This window comes from Astyanax mexicanus, chromosome 1, assembly GCF_023375975.1.
Source record: "Astyanax mexicanus isolate ESR-SI-001 chromosome 1, AstMex3_surface, whole genome shotgun sequence".
Classification (NCBI taxonomy): Eukaryota; Metazoa; Chordata; class Actinopteri; order Characiformes; family Acestrorhamphidae; genus Astyanax; species Astyanax mexicanus.
In genome coordinates this window covers 49,233,181-49,247,066 of record NC_064408.1, presented here as the reverse complement: position 1 = coordinate 49,247,066, position 13,886 = coordinate 49,233,181, and the positions used below count along the sequence as shown (strand labels likewise).

Below are 13,886 nucleotides of genomic sequence, written 5' to 3'. Positions count from 1 at the left end.
CTATATTCAGGTAGTCAGCTGACCTCATTCTTTCAGCACATACTGTTGCTTAACCTAAACCTGACCAACTGCAGCATCAACACCACATAATTTATTTACTTAAATCCAGGTAACAACTTTTTTTTGGCCAGGCAGTGTATGATATTGCTAACTGGTTTCTCTGTTGTCCAAGGCAATTTCTACAAGGTGATTGCTGTGGTACCACATGTGTTTGCTATGCTGTTGCTTTTGCTAGAATTTTTTGCTAGATGGGTGCTACAGTGTTGCTATTTGCTACAAGGTTCTATAGTGTTGTTTAGTGGATGCTAGGTTGTTGCTATGTGCTGTGTTAGACAGTGTCTCAGATGTGTCAGGTAGTCGCTATGTGGTTAGTTGGGTGATACTAGTGTATTTGTATCATCAGGTCATGTAAAGGGTGTTAAAACACTATGCGTTCCAATGGGAAAAAAGCACTATAGAAATCTGACTAAATAATCTGGAATTAAAACATTTCTGATGGATGAGTTACTCAGTTAAAATTCACCTTAAAAAACTTTTTTTGACAGTATACATTATTTATACACTATACTACAAGTATTTTTAAAAGCATAAGTATATGAGTTGGATATCAATATGCTTTAATAATTACTTCACATTGATTTGTGCTTGCGTGTAACTATATTAACATAGAATGTTATTTCTGTCTTTCTTCTCTCGCTCACTCGCTCGCTCGCTCGCTTTCTCTTCTCCCCCTCTTTCTCCACCCCCTACAGGTTCAGAAGAGGTTTTGAATCGGAGCCCACTCTTCACTCTGGCATCAACTACGCAGTGCTTTTGCTGGCTGCAGGCCACCAGTTCGACTCTTCCTTTGAGCTGCGTAAAGTAGGTGTGTATTGAGCCAAGAGTGCAGTGGTGGGGGGGAACAGTGAAAAGTGCACTCCTGCTCCTTGGCTGCTCTTTGACTCAGTCATCGTGATAGCCCGCTGGAACTGAAAGAGGTAGATGTTGTCCAGCGAACCGGGGATGGAGCCAAGCTGTTGGAGAAAACATCCAGTCAGTCCAAGTCTAATAGAGGAGAATTCAGCCCAATAATGCTGCTGTGTTCAAAGGGGTTGTGAACTCCTTTACAAATCCTTAGACTTTATTGAACCTTTATAATTTTTTTCAATTGTTAAGAATGATTATTTGCCTGTGGACTGTTAACAATTTTACTGTAAACTATATAAAATCCAGTGTTTTTGGACCATTTTTATACAAATTAATAAGTGGAGGCTGTGATCCAACAGCAAAAAATGAAAGAATAAGCTGATGTATGCATAAATCCAACCGAAACTGGAACTCCTTTCCATGCATCATGTCATTGTTGGGTTGAGTAGTTTAAACTAGTAATGCATGAAAATGAACATTTTGGGCAGAAACCAATACTGAACAAAAATATTAGCACTACTAAATATAAAAACAGGAAACATTACAGGAAAAAATAAGACATTGTTCGGTGTAAATGATTATTTTTACTTTTTGCAACAAACAGCTTTGCATATTATGTCCCATATAGCAATTAAATATTTTAACCTGCGGTATATATCTATGCCAATGGGCGTGGTGCTCTGGAAGTGAGGTGTGTTCGGGTAAATTTTTGGCATATTGCTATCTTGGCCAGGGAAAACACAGGTGCACCACTTCTAATTATGAAAAAAAGTATTGAAAACCAAACATTCCAATTAAAGGAATTAAACTGTGAAATAAATAACAGGGTTTGCACAGTAATAAAATACCTGAAAAAGTCATGAAATTTTAAAATAGCAATTTCCAGGCCTGGATAGGTTTTTGATAAAATAAAAATACCCAGAAAGTTTTGGTAAAGTCATGGAAATTTTGTTTCTATCTATCCACTGAAAAAAGCTATTTTGAGCAAACAAATCCCTCAGCTCAGAGTTTGAAGTCAAGGGACAAGGTGAGGTCGGAAATGTCAAAAACGAATTTTGACACCTGTTTGGTACACAAAAGCACCCATTATTACCCCTATAAAAAGTGTTTCCAAAACAGGGTGTAGTGGAGGAGGAAGTCTGTTGTGGTGAAGAACTTGCTGCCAAATAACAGTGTAGTATTTTGTGTGTACGTGTGTGTGTGTGTGTGTTTTCTTGTAGAATGTGTCCTCAAACACAGAGAACAGCTTCTCTGAGGTGTTACTGTGTATCTATATGTTTATGTGCAGTACATGCTCATGTGCTCGGAGCTAGTTTAGTGTAGACAGTGGGAGGCTGGCAATGTGGATGATGCTTTGCGCTGCTTTATGTCAAGCAGGTTTGGTTTACATGAGGAGCATTTGGAGGCATTTTTGGAAGCTAGCGATCAGCTAGCTGAGTGACTAATATCAAACATGGTGTTTGAGAAGCTTAGCGTGGCCTCCAAAAGCAAACACAGGGTGGAAAGCCATGGAGAAAGATTCAACGTGGGAAGGGGAGGAATATATGAATATGTAAACTGAAGTAACTCCAGAAAGAGTGGAAAAATAAGAACGAGGTTGTGTCCTCGGTATGTGTGGATGTGTGGGTGTGTTTTGTTGGTGTTAACTAACTTGGAGAGGTACAGTGTCGCAAAATTGTAGTGTGTGTGTGTGTGTGTGTGTGTGTGCGCGTGTGTGCGTGCGTGCGTGTGTCAAAAAGGGATTAAGTGAATGTTTATTTTTACGTGTGTATAAGAAATGTGCAGACTTGTAGTTTTGCAATAGTTAGTAAAATGTATTTTTTTAAGTAGTTTAGTTTAGACAATTCATATTAATATTTATGTAAGAGAACAAAAATGTAAAAACTGTAAGTTGTGAGGTGTTATCTTATAAGTGAGCTTAATCACTGGCCAGCGGACAAGGCGACATTAATTATTAGAGTTTAAACTTTATAGGTCCTATTTTAGCGATCTATAGCCGTCAGCCGTGCAGCTTGATTTACGGTGTGTCATTGTGTCTTTGCTATCATAACAACGGGAAAAGTACTCCTTGCACAGCTTAGAGTTTGTTCAGTAATGTAGCCCCACACGATAGAGCTCTTAGGATCTGACACATATTATACTCCTTGCGCAGCTCGAAATGCGCAAAATGCATGTACTGAGTCTCCTAAATAATCATGGGTGTGTGTTGGGCATAACGTTAAAATATACCAATCAGTGTCTCACTTGCCATCCCCTGTAACAGCCAGGTGTGCTCTGACTTTGGCACATTGCTATTTCAGGGGCGCAGCTACCTGAACTTATTCAATGATTCTCAGCAGGGGAAACTGACCTGCTCATGGTTTAAATAGCAAAAAGAGCTTTTAAATATATATCTATGCCCATCAACATAGATATATTCACAAGCGCCTTTGCTATTTAACCGAGGCAGGTGCAGGGCCAGATATTTTCCAAGCCATGATGTGGCGGGGCACAAAAAAATAAATCTGTTTTAGAAATGAAAGTGTAATGGAATGAAGTGCTACAGACTAGTAGCTCTCCAGCCCAGAGGGTTGTTGAACATTTGCAGAACATTTGATCTCAAAGCAGGAAAACCCAAGAAGAAAGGAAAAATAAATAAATAAACACCGCTGCTCACGCAGGATCGAACCAGTGTCGTCAGGGTCGCAGTCCAATACACTACCACTGCCCTGGCTAGGAAATTGGCACACGGCCGGGAAAAAAATGCCCTTATAAAGAATGGGCGGAAACTTAAGGGGAAAGTACACAAAAGTTTGCCAGAGAAGCATTTTATTTTTTTTCCGTTTGACAGGACAACAGTATTTAACATTATTTTGTCTCACATCGACTCATAAAGCAGAGGTACTCTGGTGTCTGAACAGTTTTGCAAAGCACCAGTCCGAGAATGCTAATGTGCTAACGCTAAAAATATGAGAAATGTTCTAAGCAATGTTTCCTGATTTTCAAATTGCTCCTTAGTTCAAGGTAAAGACAAAAACAGCATAACCTACCAGGTTCAGACAGGCTCCTTAAAAGTCCTCTTTGACGATGTCAAATATGAGGCATTTGATTTCATGTTTAAGAACTGGACCTAGATAACCGTTATTGGGAAGATGGTCATTCTTTGCAGCTTATGGGGCATAGGACAACGTAAAGTATGTATAAAGTGATCAGTCCTCAAACTATCCATTTTAGCACTTTAGATTTGGACTACATGCTGTACAAGTAGTGGTTAAGTAAGTGTGAGTTGTACCTTTGTCATTCAAAGTATTTTTTGCCAAATTTGTTGATTAGGAACAAACCAGTGTTTTGTGCTATAAATAAGCCGTACAGTAAAATGTTTAATTACTAGGTGAGGTTGTTAAAATTATCTGTCTGTATTTGTGTATTTTTGCCGTTTTATTTTTGCGAGAGTGGCCTTAAATTTATCTCTGAGTGATATTTAAAAGTATTGTATTTAGCCTGATATTTATTTTCCCCATATCTACAGATACCTTATCTGAGGCTTGTACACAATAACCGTTCTGTTGGTTCTGCTCAAAATTGATTAGCTTTAATTGCCCTCACACATCATTGAACCTTGGCTGCCCAACACACAAGAACCAACTGTTTAACATACAAGACCCTGACATGCACTCCTGTTATAGGACAATCTTTGCTGTTCACTTTTTTTATGAGTGGTCTGAAAGTTTTGCACATCAGTGTATATAAAATATGTGACCGGCAAGTCTTACATGTAAGTAGTTAGAGATATGTAACACATATTGAATGTATATTGGACCTATGACCTCAGGTACTAGTATAGTATAAAAGGTAAACATTCCTGTGTCTTTGTGTGTTTTGTAGGTGTGAAGTTGAGCAGTCTGCTGGGAAAGAAGGGCAGTCTGGATAAGCTGCAGAGCTACTGGGACGTGGGCTTCTTTTTGGGAGCGAGCATACTGGCTTGTGACAACACGAGGGTCATTCAGGCCTCCGAAAAGCTTTTCAAGCTTAAAGCTCCTGTCTGGTACTTTTGCATGCATTTGCACACATAAAAATACACACTTTATATGTAGATTTCTGTTTCAATTTGAAAGACAATTAAAAATATACTTTACTGGAAGTCAAACCTTCATAAACATTTATAAAGGTATATTCCAGCATGAATCAGATGTTTTAAAGATCCTCTCTCTGTTTCAGTGTCGTTTTAACCTAAAAACTCTTATAACATCTGACGCTTGTTGGAATAAACCTTTATAAGTGTTTATGTAGGGTCTGTCAGTATTCATACATATGTAGGTATTGTGTACTGCACCTGTTCTGTTATACACATTGATTGTCAAGTGTTATAAAAGGATCCTAAACTACCCATACATACATACATACATACATACATATTCAGTGACATGCCACAAGTTATACAGCTACGCTGTAGCGCTTTTTAGCGCGCTTTTCGGACAAGGTTGGGCGAGTTGCGTTAGAGCGGGGCGTGGCAAACCCCCTCATTCACACTGGTGGCGCTGATTTCCTATATCGCCCGCAGCTGTGCGCAATCTAGAGTCCTATTACATCACTCACACTCGCCGAGGCGTCAGCCGATGGCGTCAGCTGTTGTGTGAAGACCCTCTCGTGTGAAGACCAATGCGAGTAAAGACCTGCGAGTCTACCTGCGTGAGTCCACCGACAAGGCAGCCCGTCCCACTGCTTTCTAAAATGTGCTCCCATCACATTCCTGTTATCTCCGGTACTCACAGAAGGCAAAAAAACACACACAGGCGCCAGGACCATACTAACCTGCGGCCACTAAAACAAACCACGCCCACTACTACCTCATTCTCTGTTGGGCTATGGAATTGCCAGTCGGCTGTTAACAAAGCAGACTTTATCGCCTCTTATGCAAATCATCTGGCCTTACAACTGCTGGCCCTGACTGAAACTTGGATCAAACCTGAAAACATTGTTACTCCGGCGGCTCTTTCCAATAATTACTCCTTCTCCCATACTTCTCGTCCCTCAGGAAGAGGAGGTGGAACTGGCCTATTAATCGCTAATGGCTTAAAACATACTCCACTACTACCTGCAAACTCATACAGTTCATTTGAGTATCATGCCACACTGGTTAATACTCCAGCAAAACTTGCCATTATTGTTATCTACCGTCCTCCTGGACAAATGGGCGAGTTCACACACAAACTTGACATACTACTGTCTTCTATCCCTGAGCAAGATTGTCCCATGCTCATTCTAGGGGATATGAACATCCACAACGACAGTACCAACTTTACAGACTTCTCATCCCTCATACAGTCTTTCGAACTGGAGCAGGTCCCCAGCCCTCCAACACATAAAGCTGGCAAACATCTAGACCTGATTTTCACTCGTAACTGTGACACCGACTCTTTAACTGTCACTCCTTTGCACCTCTCGGATCACTAGTTCATGAAACTCAATATTCATATTTCAAACAAACCCACGGCTACTCCTACGATGGTCTCGTTCCGCCGAAATTTACGAGATATCTCAGCAGACCAGTTCTCCTCGCTGGTGACTGACAACATGCCCCCACCAGGCTCATTTTCATCACTCAATGTAAATGATGCCACCGATACACTCTGCTCCACACTAAGCTCCTGTTTGGACAACCTCTGTCCTCTTACATCTCGAGCCATTAGCTCTAGCAAACCGCAGCCATGGCTCAAAAATAACTCACTGAGGGAACTACGTTCCAAACTCCGAGCTGCCGAAAGAAAATGGCATAAAAAACAAAAACAAGCAGACCTAAAAAACTACCAACTGCTCCTGGCTTCCTTCTCAGCCAGCATCACGACTGCTAAAGCTGAATTTTATCACAATAAATTCAGCTCCCTCACAGACTCCCGGAAACTATTTGCTACTTTTAAATCACTACTGAACCCTCCTCCTCCTCCTCCGGCTACATGCCTAACTGCTGAAACACTTGCATCATTCTTTACTGGAAAAGTGGCAGCTATCAGCAACCAGTTTACTGATGTAACATGTAGCAGTCCTACTACATGCTCTGCAGCCCGGTGTCCCTCCACCGAAGGCGTTGCGCTCTCCTCGTTCACTCCTCTCACTGAGAACGAGACACTGGCTCTCCTAACACGTAGCCGTCCTACTACGTGTCCGCTTGACCCAATTCCCTCAAACTTACTACAAACCATCGCACATGCAATCATTCCGGCTATCACTCACACCATCAATGCCTCTTTAACTTCTGGTGTTTTCCCAACTGCTTTCAAACAAGCACATGTGACACCACTGCTTAAAAAGCCTTCTCTCAACCCCGCCCAGGTTGACAACTACAGACCGGTCTCACTGCTACCCTTTCTCTCTAAAACACTCGAGAGAGCAGTTTTAAATCAGGTCTCTGGCTTCCTCTCCCAGAATGACCTCCTGGACCAGAACCAATCTGGATTTAAAAAAGGACACTCTACCGAGACGGCTCTGTTGTCTGTGACTGAAGCGTTGAAAACTGCTAGAGCTGCAGGCCAGTCCTCAGTGCTCATTCTGCTGGACCTCTCGGCCGCCTTCGACACTGTCAACCACGACTTCCTCCTAACTATACTTTCAAACATGGGGATCTCAGACAATGTGCTGTCATGGTTTAGATCATACCTCACTGGGCGCTCGTTCAAGGTGTCGTGGCAAGGACAGCTGTCCTCAGCCCACTCCCTATCCACTGGGGTTCCCCAGGGTTCGGTACTGGGTCCCCTTCTCTTCTCAATATACACTGCCTCTCTTGGTCAGGTTATCCACTCACATGGCTTTTCCTACCATTGCTTTGCTGATGACACCCAGCTATACCTGTCATTCTCACCTGAAGATAACTCAATCTCTGCACGGATATCGCAGTGTGTCTCTGACATATCCTCTTGGATGAAGGAGCATCACCTTCAATTAAATCTCTCAAAGACTGAACTTCTGGTCATACCAGCAAAACCATCTTTTCAACACAACTTCTCTATAAGCATCGACTCTCTCTCTCTCACCGACAAAGGTTGCTAGGAACCTGGGTGTTATGGTTGATGACCAGCTCTCCTTCACGCACCATGTGGCCTCGGTTGCTCGATCCTGCTGCTTCGTGCTTTATAACACCAGGAAAATTAGACAGTTTCTGACGCTACAGGCCACCCAACTCCTGGTACAAGCAGTCGTCATCTCACGCCTCGACTACTGCAATGCCCTGCTAACTGGCCTCCCGGCCTGCGTAGTAAAACCACTCCAAATGATCCAGACTGCAGCAGCACGTCTGGTCTTCAACCAACCAAAACGGGCACATGTCACCCCGCTGCTCATTGAGCTCCATTGGCTACCAGTTGATGCTCGCATCAAATTCAAAACTCTTACAATCGCCTACAAGGTGATGACAGAACAGCTCCTTCCTACCTGCACTCACTCCTGAAGGCTTACGCTACCTCCCGGCCGCTGCGCTCCTCCAATGCACGTCGCCTCGCTTTGCCAAACATTCACACAAAGCAATCCAGACTGTTCTCATACAGAGTTCCCCAATGGTGGAACAAACTACCTTCCACTACCAGATCAGGAGAATCTCTCGCTATCTTCAAGACACTCCTGAAGACAGAGCTCTTCAAAGAGCACTTACTCTCCTAACACCTCTAACACACTAACTACTTCTAACCTCATTTCCTTCTTCCCCTCCTTCACTTCTCTATCCCTTTATTTCCCTTCGACCTCCTTTAAGCCCTATCTAAAAATGAGTTATCTAATTTCCTATTACTTTTGTACTTCATTATTGTAAGTCGCTTTGGACAAAAGCGTCTGCCAAATGAAATGTAATGTAATGTAATGTAAAAGTTATAAGACAATGTCAAGTGTCGTGTCCAATGACTTTTGCCACGTTCCATAGAAGCTAAAGAAGGCTGCACTTTCCTCTGGGATATGTGTTTGGTTGTTCCTGTATTAAATGTGGATGTGATTTTTCCTGAAGTCACATGTTTGTTTTCGCATGGACAATTCTAGCCAGACACTGCCAGTCACAATCATTACCAAACTCTGCACTGTCCACTGTGGGTGGTAATGCCTTTTTATAACATATTCCTGGTACACTTGAAGACTGTTAAATGCCCATAAAACCATAAAATCAGGCCTCGCTTGACTTCTCTGTGCAACCTCATAAGAGAATACCTCCCAATTTATACATCGTAAGGCTGGGTTATAATTCTACTTTGAGTCAATTTCTGGGGGGGTTGCACGCTAGGCTACAGCATAGGGTATGTGGCTACGTATAGAACCATTGGCAGGTTAGTGTATATAAATTGCTCAAATGTTCTCATTAATTCTTTACACCATTTTAAAACTCTAGCTTTCTTTTACATTCCATTCTTTTTTCCTGATGAATGAGCAGATAGAAGAAAGGTACAACACACAAATACTCATACTCACATACACATGGACGCACTCCTTGCCGGCACACACCCACATGTGCAATGAAAAGCAAACAGAAAGGCTTGTCTCAGATACAGGATACATTGGTCTCTATGAGAAACCCTCCAAGACAAACAGAGCTCGTCTTATTGCTTAATGCATATTGTAATTCTTTCTGTAAGGCAATTATAAAATGTTTCCAGGCATTTCAGAGCATTTTATGAATGCAAAAATGTGTGTGTGTGTGTGTTTCAGGTACCTCTGCTCATTGGTTGAGACCATTCTAATCTATCAGCACTTTAGAAAACCTTCCTCTGAGCCGCCGGGACCCAGGCAGGAGCTCGTGGACTTCTGGATGGACTTTATGGTAGAGGCCACCAAAAAGGATGTGTCCTCTGTCCGCTTTCCTGTGCGTACACACACACACACACACACAGACTAAAACACATATCACACTTTAGAAATACACATTCAGTGTGTAGCTTAACCATTTCCAAACCTGTAGCACATTATTTAAATATTCAGCTTTTTTCCATGGTTTTTTCGCGATAACTATACTCTTGGCGATATGACAAAACACTTAATTAAAAAATATATATATTTCAAGAATACACTACAGCAACAAAATGTAAATTAAATGTTACTATTGCATACGATATGGCACACCCCTAACTGAAATATTTTAAAAAATAAAAGAATTTTATCAGATTTGTAACAGAAGTCAATTAACCAGAATGTAATGATACTAATAATGCACTCCAAATATCTTCATATATTTCCAGGATTAAAGTAAAATAAATGATACTGGACAGATTTAATCTGTCTCTAGTAGAAATACAGTATAACATGAAACGAGAACAGTGTAAATTTCTCTTTTGCTAAAAACAGTTAAAAAACAGAACCCTGATGTGATAATTAGGAGTGGGTGATATTTCAAGGTGTAATATTGTTCATGATATTCAAAAATATTATTGCGTACGATACGATGTGGTATATTTTTATTAATTTTCTCAATCTCTGAATTCTAATAGAACATTCTCAAAGATAAAAGACATGGTGGGTTAGTTAGATATAAAAATACAAGGAAATAGAGGGTATATAAAAAAAATAAACAAGCAAATACATCAACACTAACAACGCTTTAACATAGTCAATGAAATCAGTCCAAAAAATGAATCGTTGCCTTTCTTGGCATTGTAGAATCTAGGTGTTGCCCACTCCTACATGAGAATAAAATCCAAAAAAATATCCGCACCACAGGTGTAATAAAGATAGATTAAGTTTAAACCATCCTTTCAAGATTGATTTCCGGGCTGCTGTTGTTGCAGCCTTTATAACTTTTCTTTGTTGTAAACTCAGCATATGTTTGCTCATATTCGTATTTGTTTGAATTCATTCTAATGGTGTATGTTGTATTATAGGCATAAGTTTGATCATCCTTGGTGAAAATGCTTTTTAGTTAAAAAGACAACAGACAACACATGTATTCTACAGAGAATATAGCACTTTTACATACAGTGTCTCGTGCAGAACTGCAGTAATTCCTAACGCACAAATACAATCTGATAGGCTCTCTGCATCAACTGATTGGAAACATGATGGCTAATCACTGATTGCATATTTTGGCTCAAAGTCTGCCAGTACCTGTACTTAACTAAACAATATTTTGAAAATCAAGGCTACTATCTCTTTAGTCCATATCTCTCCAAATTTGATTGTAAGCGAATCATGATACAAACAAGACCGTTAACATTGATCGTTTGTGATTGCCGCAGGTTTTGATACTGGAACCCACTAAAGTTTACCAGCCCTCATACCTGTCGATCAACAACGATGTGGAGGAGAACACCCTCTCCATCTGGCACGTGGCTCCTGATGACAAAGTAAGCGTTCATTCATTAATTCGTTCGTTCATTCATTCATTCATTCATTCATTCATTCATTCATTCATTCATTCATTCATTCATTCATTCATTCATTCATTCATTCAGTAGTCTTGTCTTGTGTTTACTGTGTTCAGTCATGTAGGATGTGAGTGAATGGTTCATATTTCAGTACACACCTGCATGACATCACACAACTGATTTATGATTGAGTGGTCAGACCAGTTTGTGTTCTGCTGATATGACTGTGCTAGATGTGCGTCATTGTTTGTCTATCTTGTCGGTCTGTCTGAAACAAACAATGACTCTCAGTGTCGTCAGTGTCCCAGTTCTAGTTCCACCTGTGAGTCACTCGAGTTACTGCCCCCAATGCCCTCTCTCACTCTTTCTTTTTATACTCTCTACTTACTCTGTCTCTATTTCTTTATCTTTGTTTATTTCCCTCACTCTCTCAATCCATTCCTAATCCTGTTTCTAATGGCCCCTCTCTCCTTTTTCTTGTTCATAAGACTCACTTGCACTACTTTCACTGTATCTCTCTTGTTCTTTTCCCACTTTTCTCTTTTCATCCATCATGTTCTCTATCCTTCTTTCTCTCGCATTACTTTATTTCCCCATCTCTTTTAATCATTTTCTTTCTTTCTTTCTTTCTTTCTTTTTTTATTTTATCGAACACCCTGCCCAAGACTGCTCATTGCTATCTCACACCCTGTCACCAGTCTATTTTCACGTTAAGGTCAGTTTCCTCTGCTGAGAAGTGGAGAAGCGCTGCGGCGTAAAAATACCAGTCCACCAGTGTCAAAGCACACCTGCCTCTTGAAGGGTAACAAGAGACAAGTGACAAGCTGATTGGATTATTTCACATTACGCCGGTGATTAATTAAAATAATTATTTCTTTTTTGCATGTTTTGAGCCGCACAAGGCGTATTTTTTCCCTGTCACAATGCTAAACACACACTGATTAAATTAAACTGTACAGTGCACAGTTGATGGATCGCCTATAGATCGCGTATTTGAATCTTCCTAGGCATTTATGGTGTGGCCCTTGTTCTTTTTATTGTTGCTTTCTCAAGTAAATTAATTTTTCCTCTCTATCATAGATTAGGAGTTAAGAATATTTTATAGGTTCATCACTGATTTGCTTTCTTTTCAAATTTTGTTTTATTGAACAGCACTTTGGTTGACACTTGATGTCTTTTAAATGTGCTTTATAAATAAATTGACTTGACTTGACTAGATTGCTAACATAGTGCCCCAGAACTGCTTCCATTGTCTCTCTCTTTCTTTTTCTTGTCCTCCCTCTATCCTTCTTTTTCTGTCTCTCTCTTTATCTGTCTGTATCCCCCTCTATCTTTATGTCCCAGTTCCTTTTTTTTAACCTATTTCACTTATCTACTTTCACTATTCCTCTCCATTCCAAACTATCTGTGTCCATTTTTTCTTTTATCCACACTTTGTCTCTATACTTTTCTTTTATCGCAGTTTTCTTTAATCTTTTTCTATCTTTTCTATGTTCTTCCTTTGTTCTTATCCCTTTCACTCTCTCCATATTTGTCTTTTGTATTTTACATTTGTGCTCTTTGTGTTGAACAAGTTTAAAGATGTGTTTTCTCTTTCTCTCTCTCTCTCTCTCTCTCTCTCTCTCTCTCTCTCTCTCTCTCTCTCTCTCTCTCTTTCTTTCTCTCTCTCTCTTACACACAGAATAAGGGCATCCATGAGTGGAATTTCAGTGCAGCATCTGTGCGGGGGGTGAGGTGAGTCACTCTAACTCTAAAGAGCAAATGAGGCAGTGCTGAAACGGCTACTCTAACACAAGCTCTGAATTGACCAGCCTTGCTACTGTGCTCCAGAAGCTTCTTGTTCCAGCTCCTCATTAAAGATTAATGTGTAAAATCTCATGTACATCGTTTCCCCCCTTTACTACAAATGCTGCCTTTCAGGCAAACCTTCTTTAGCCTTTTTTTTTGCTTAGGAGCTACAAGACTAATCTTGACACTAGGTGGTGAAAATCAACGGTCCTACTTATTCAATGTTTCCTTTAAAATCAAGGCTTTATTAGGGAGTTTGTTCCTTATTTGCTGCAGGAACGGAACAGCACTTAACTGTTTGTGAAAATCTTTCTATTAGATTGTCACATTGCTTTAAGAGTCTAATTTGCATTCATCCATAAGAGCCTTAGTGAGGTCAGCAGGCACTTATGCTTGAATTTGAATAGGATGGAGCTCCTGCACTGAACATGATTTTTTGTTCCACATTCCTATACCAGCCTGAGCCTCTCCTCCATTATTCAATGCTTGGCATTGGGCTTGGTGAACTTAGGCTTATGTGCAGCTCCTTTAAAGCATCCCATTGTATTTGTTCGGTGTTTTTCTAAGGAAGTTCTGTAGTTTTCTAAGGAAGTTCTCTAATAGTTCTGCAATTACAGACTGTAGTCCTTCTGATTATGTGTGTCAGTGTGTATTTTGCTGATATTAGTAGATCAGATACAGCAGTGCTGCTGGAGTGTTTAAACACTGTGTCCACTTACTGTCCACTAGGGGTGAGCGATATGGCCCTAAAAAAAAATCACGATATTTTATGGTATTTTCGCAATAACGATACTCTTTGCCATATGACAAAACACTGAATTACTACTGCAACAAAATGAAAATTAAATGTTATTATTGCATACGAGATGTTAAAATTTATCTGAT

General features: G+C 40.4%; 1 protein-coding gene across 2 annotated transcripts in view; it reads left to right on the top strand.

Annotated features, from left to right (window-relative positions):
• The window catches only part of map3k5 (mitogen-activated protein kinase kinase kinase 5), a 144,868-nt gene that overhangs the window by 65,799 nt on the left and 65,183 nt on the right, over positions 1-13,886 (top strand). For both annotated transcript variants that reach the window (XM_049479420.1, XM_049479421.1), the window contains exons 8-12: positions 753-865; positions 4,771-4,930; positions 9,565-9,718; positions 11,085-11,192; positions 12,895-12,947. In XM_049479420.1, coding sequence (XP_049335377.1) covers positions 753-865; positions 4,771-4,930; positions 9,565-9,718; positions 11,085-11,192; positions 12,895-12,947 — 588 coding nt within the window. The remainder of the gene's footprint in view (positions 1-752; positions 866-4,770; positions 4,931-9,564; positions 9,719-11,084; positions 11,193-12,894; positions 12,948-13,886) is intronic.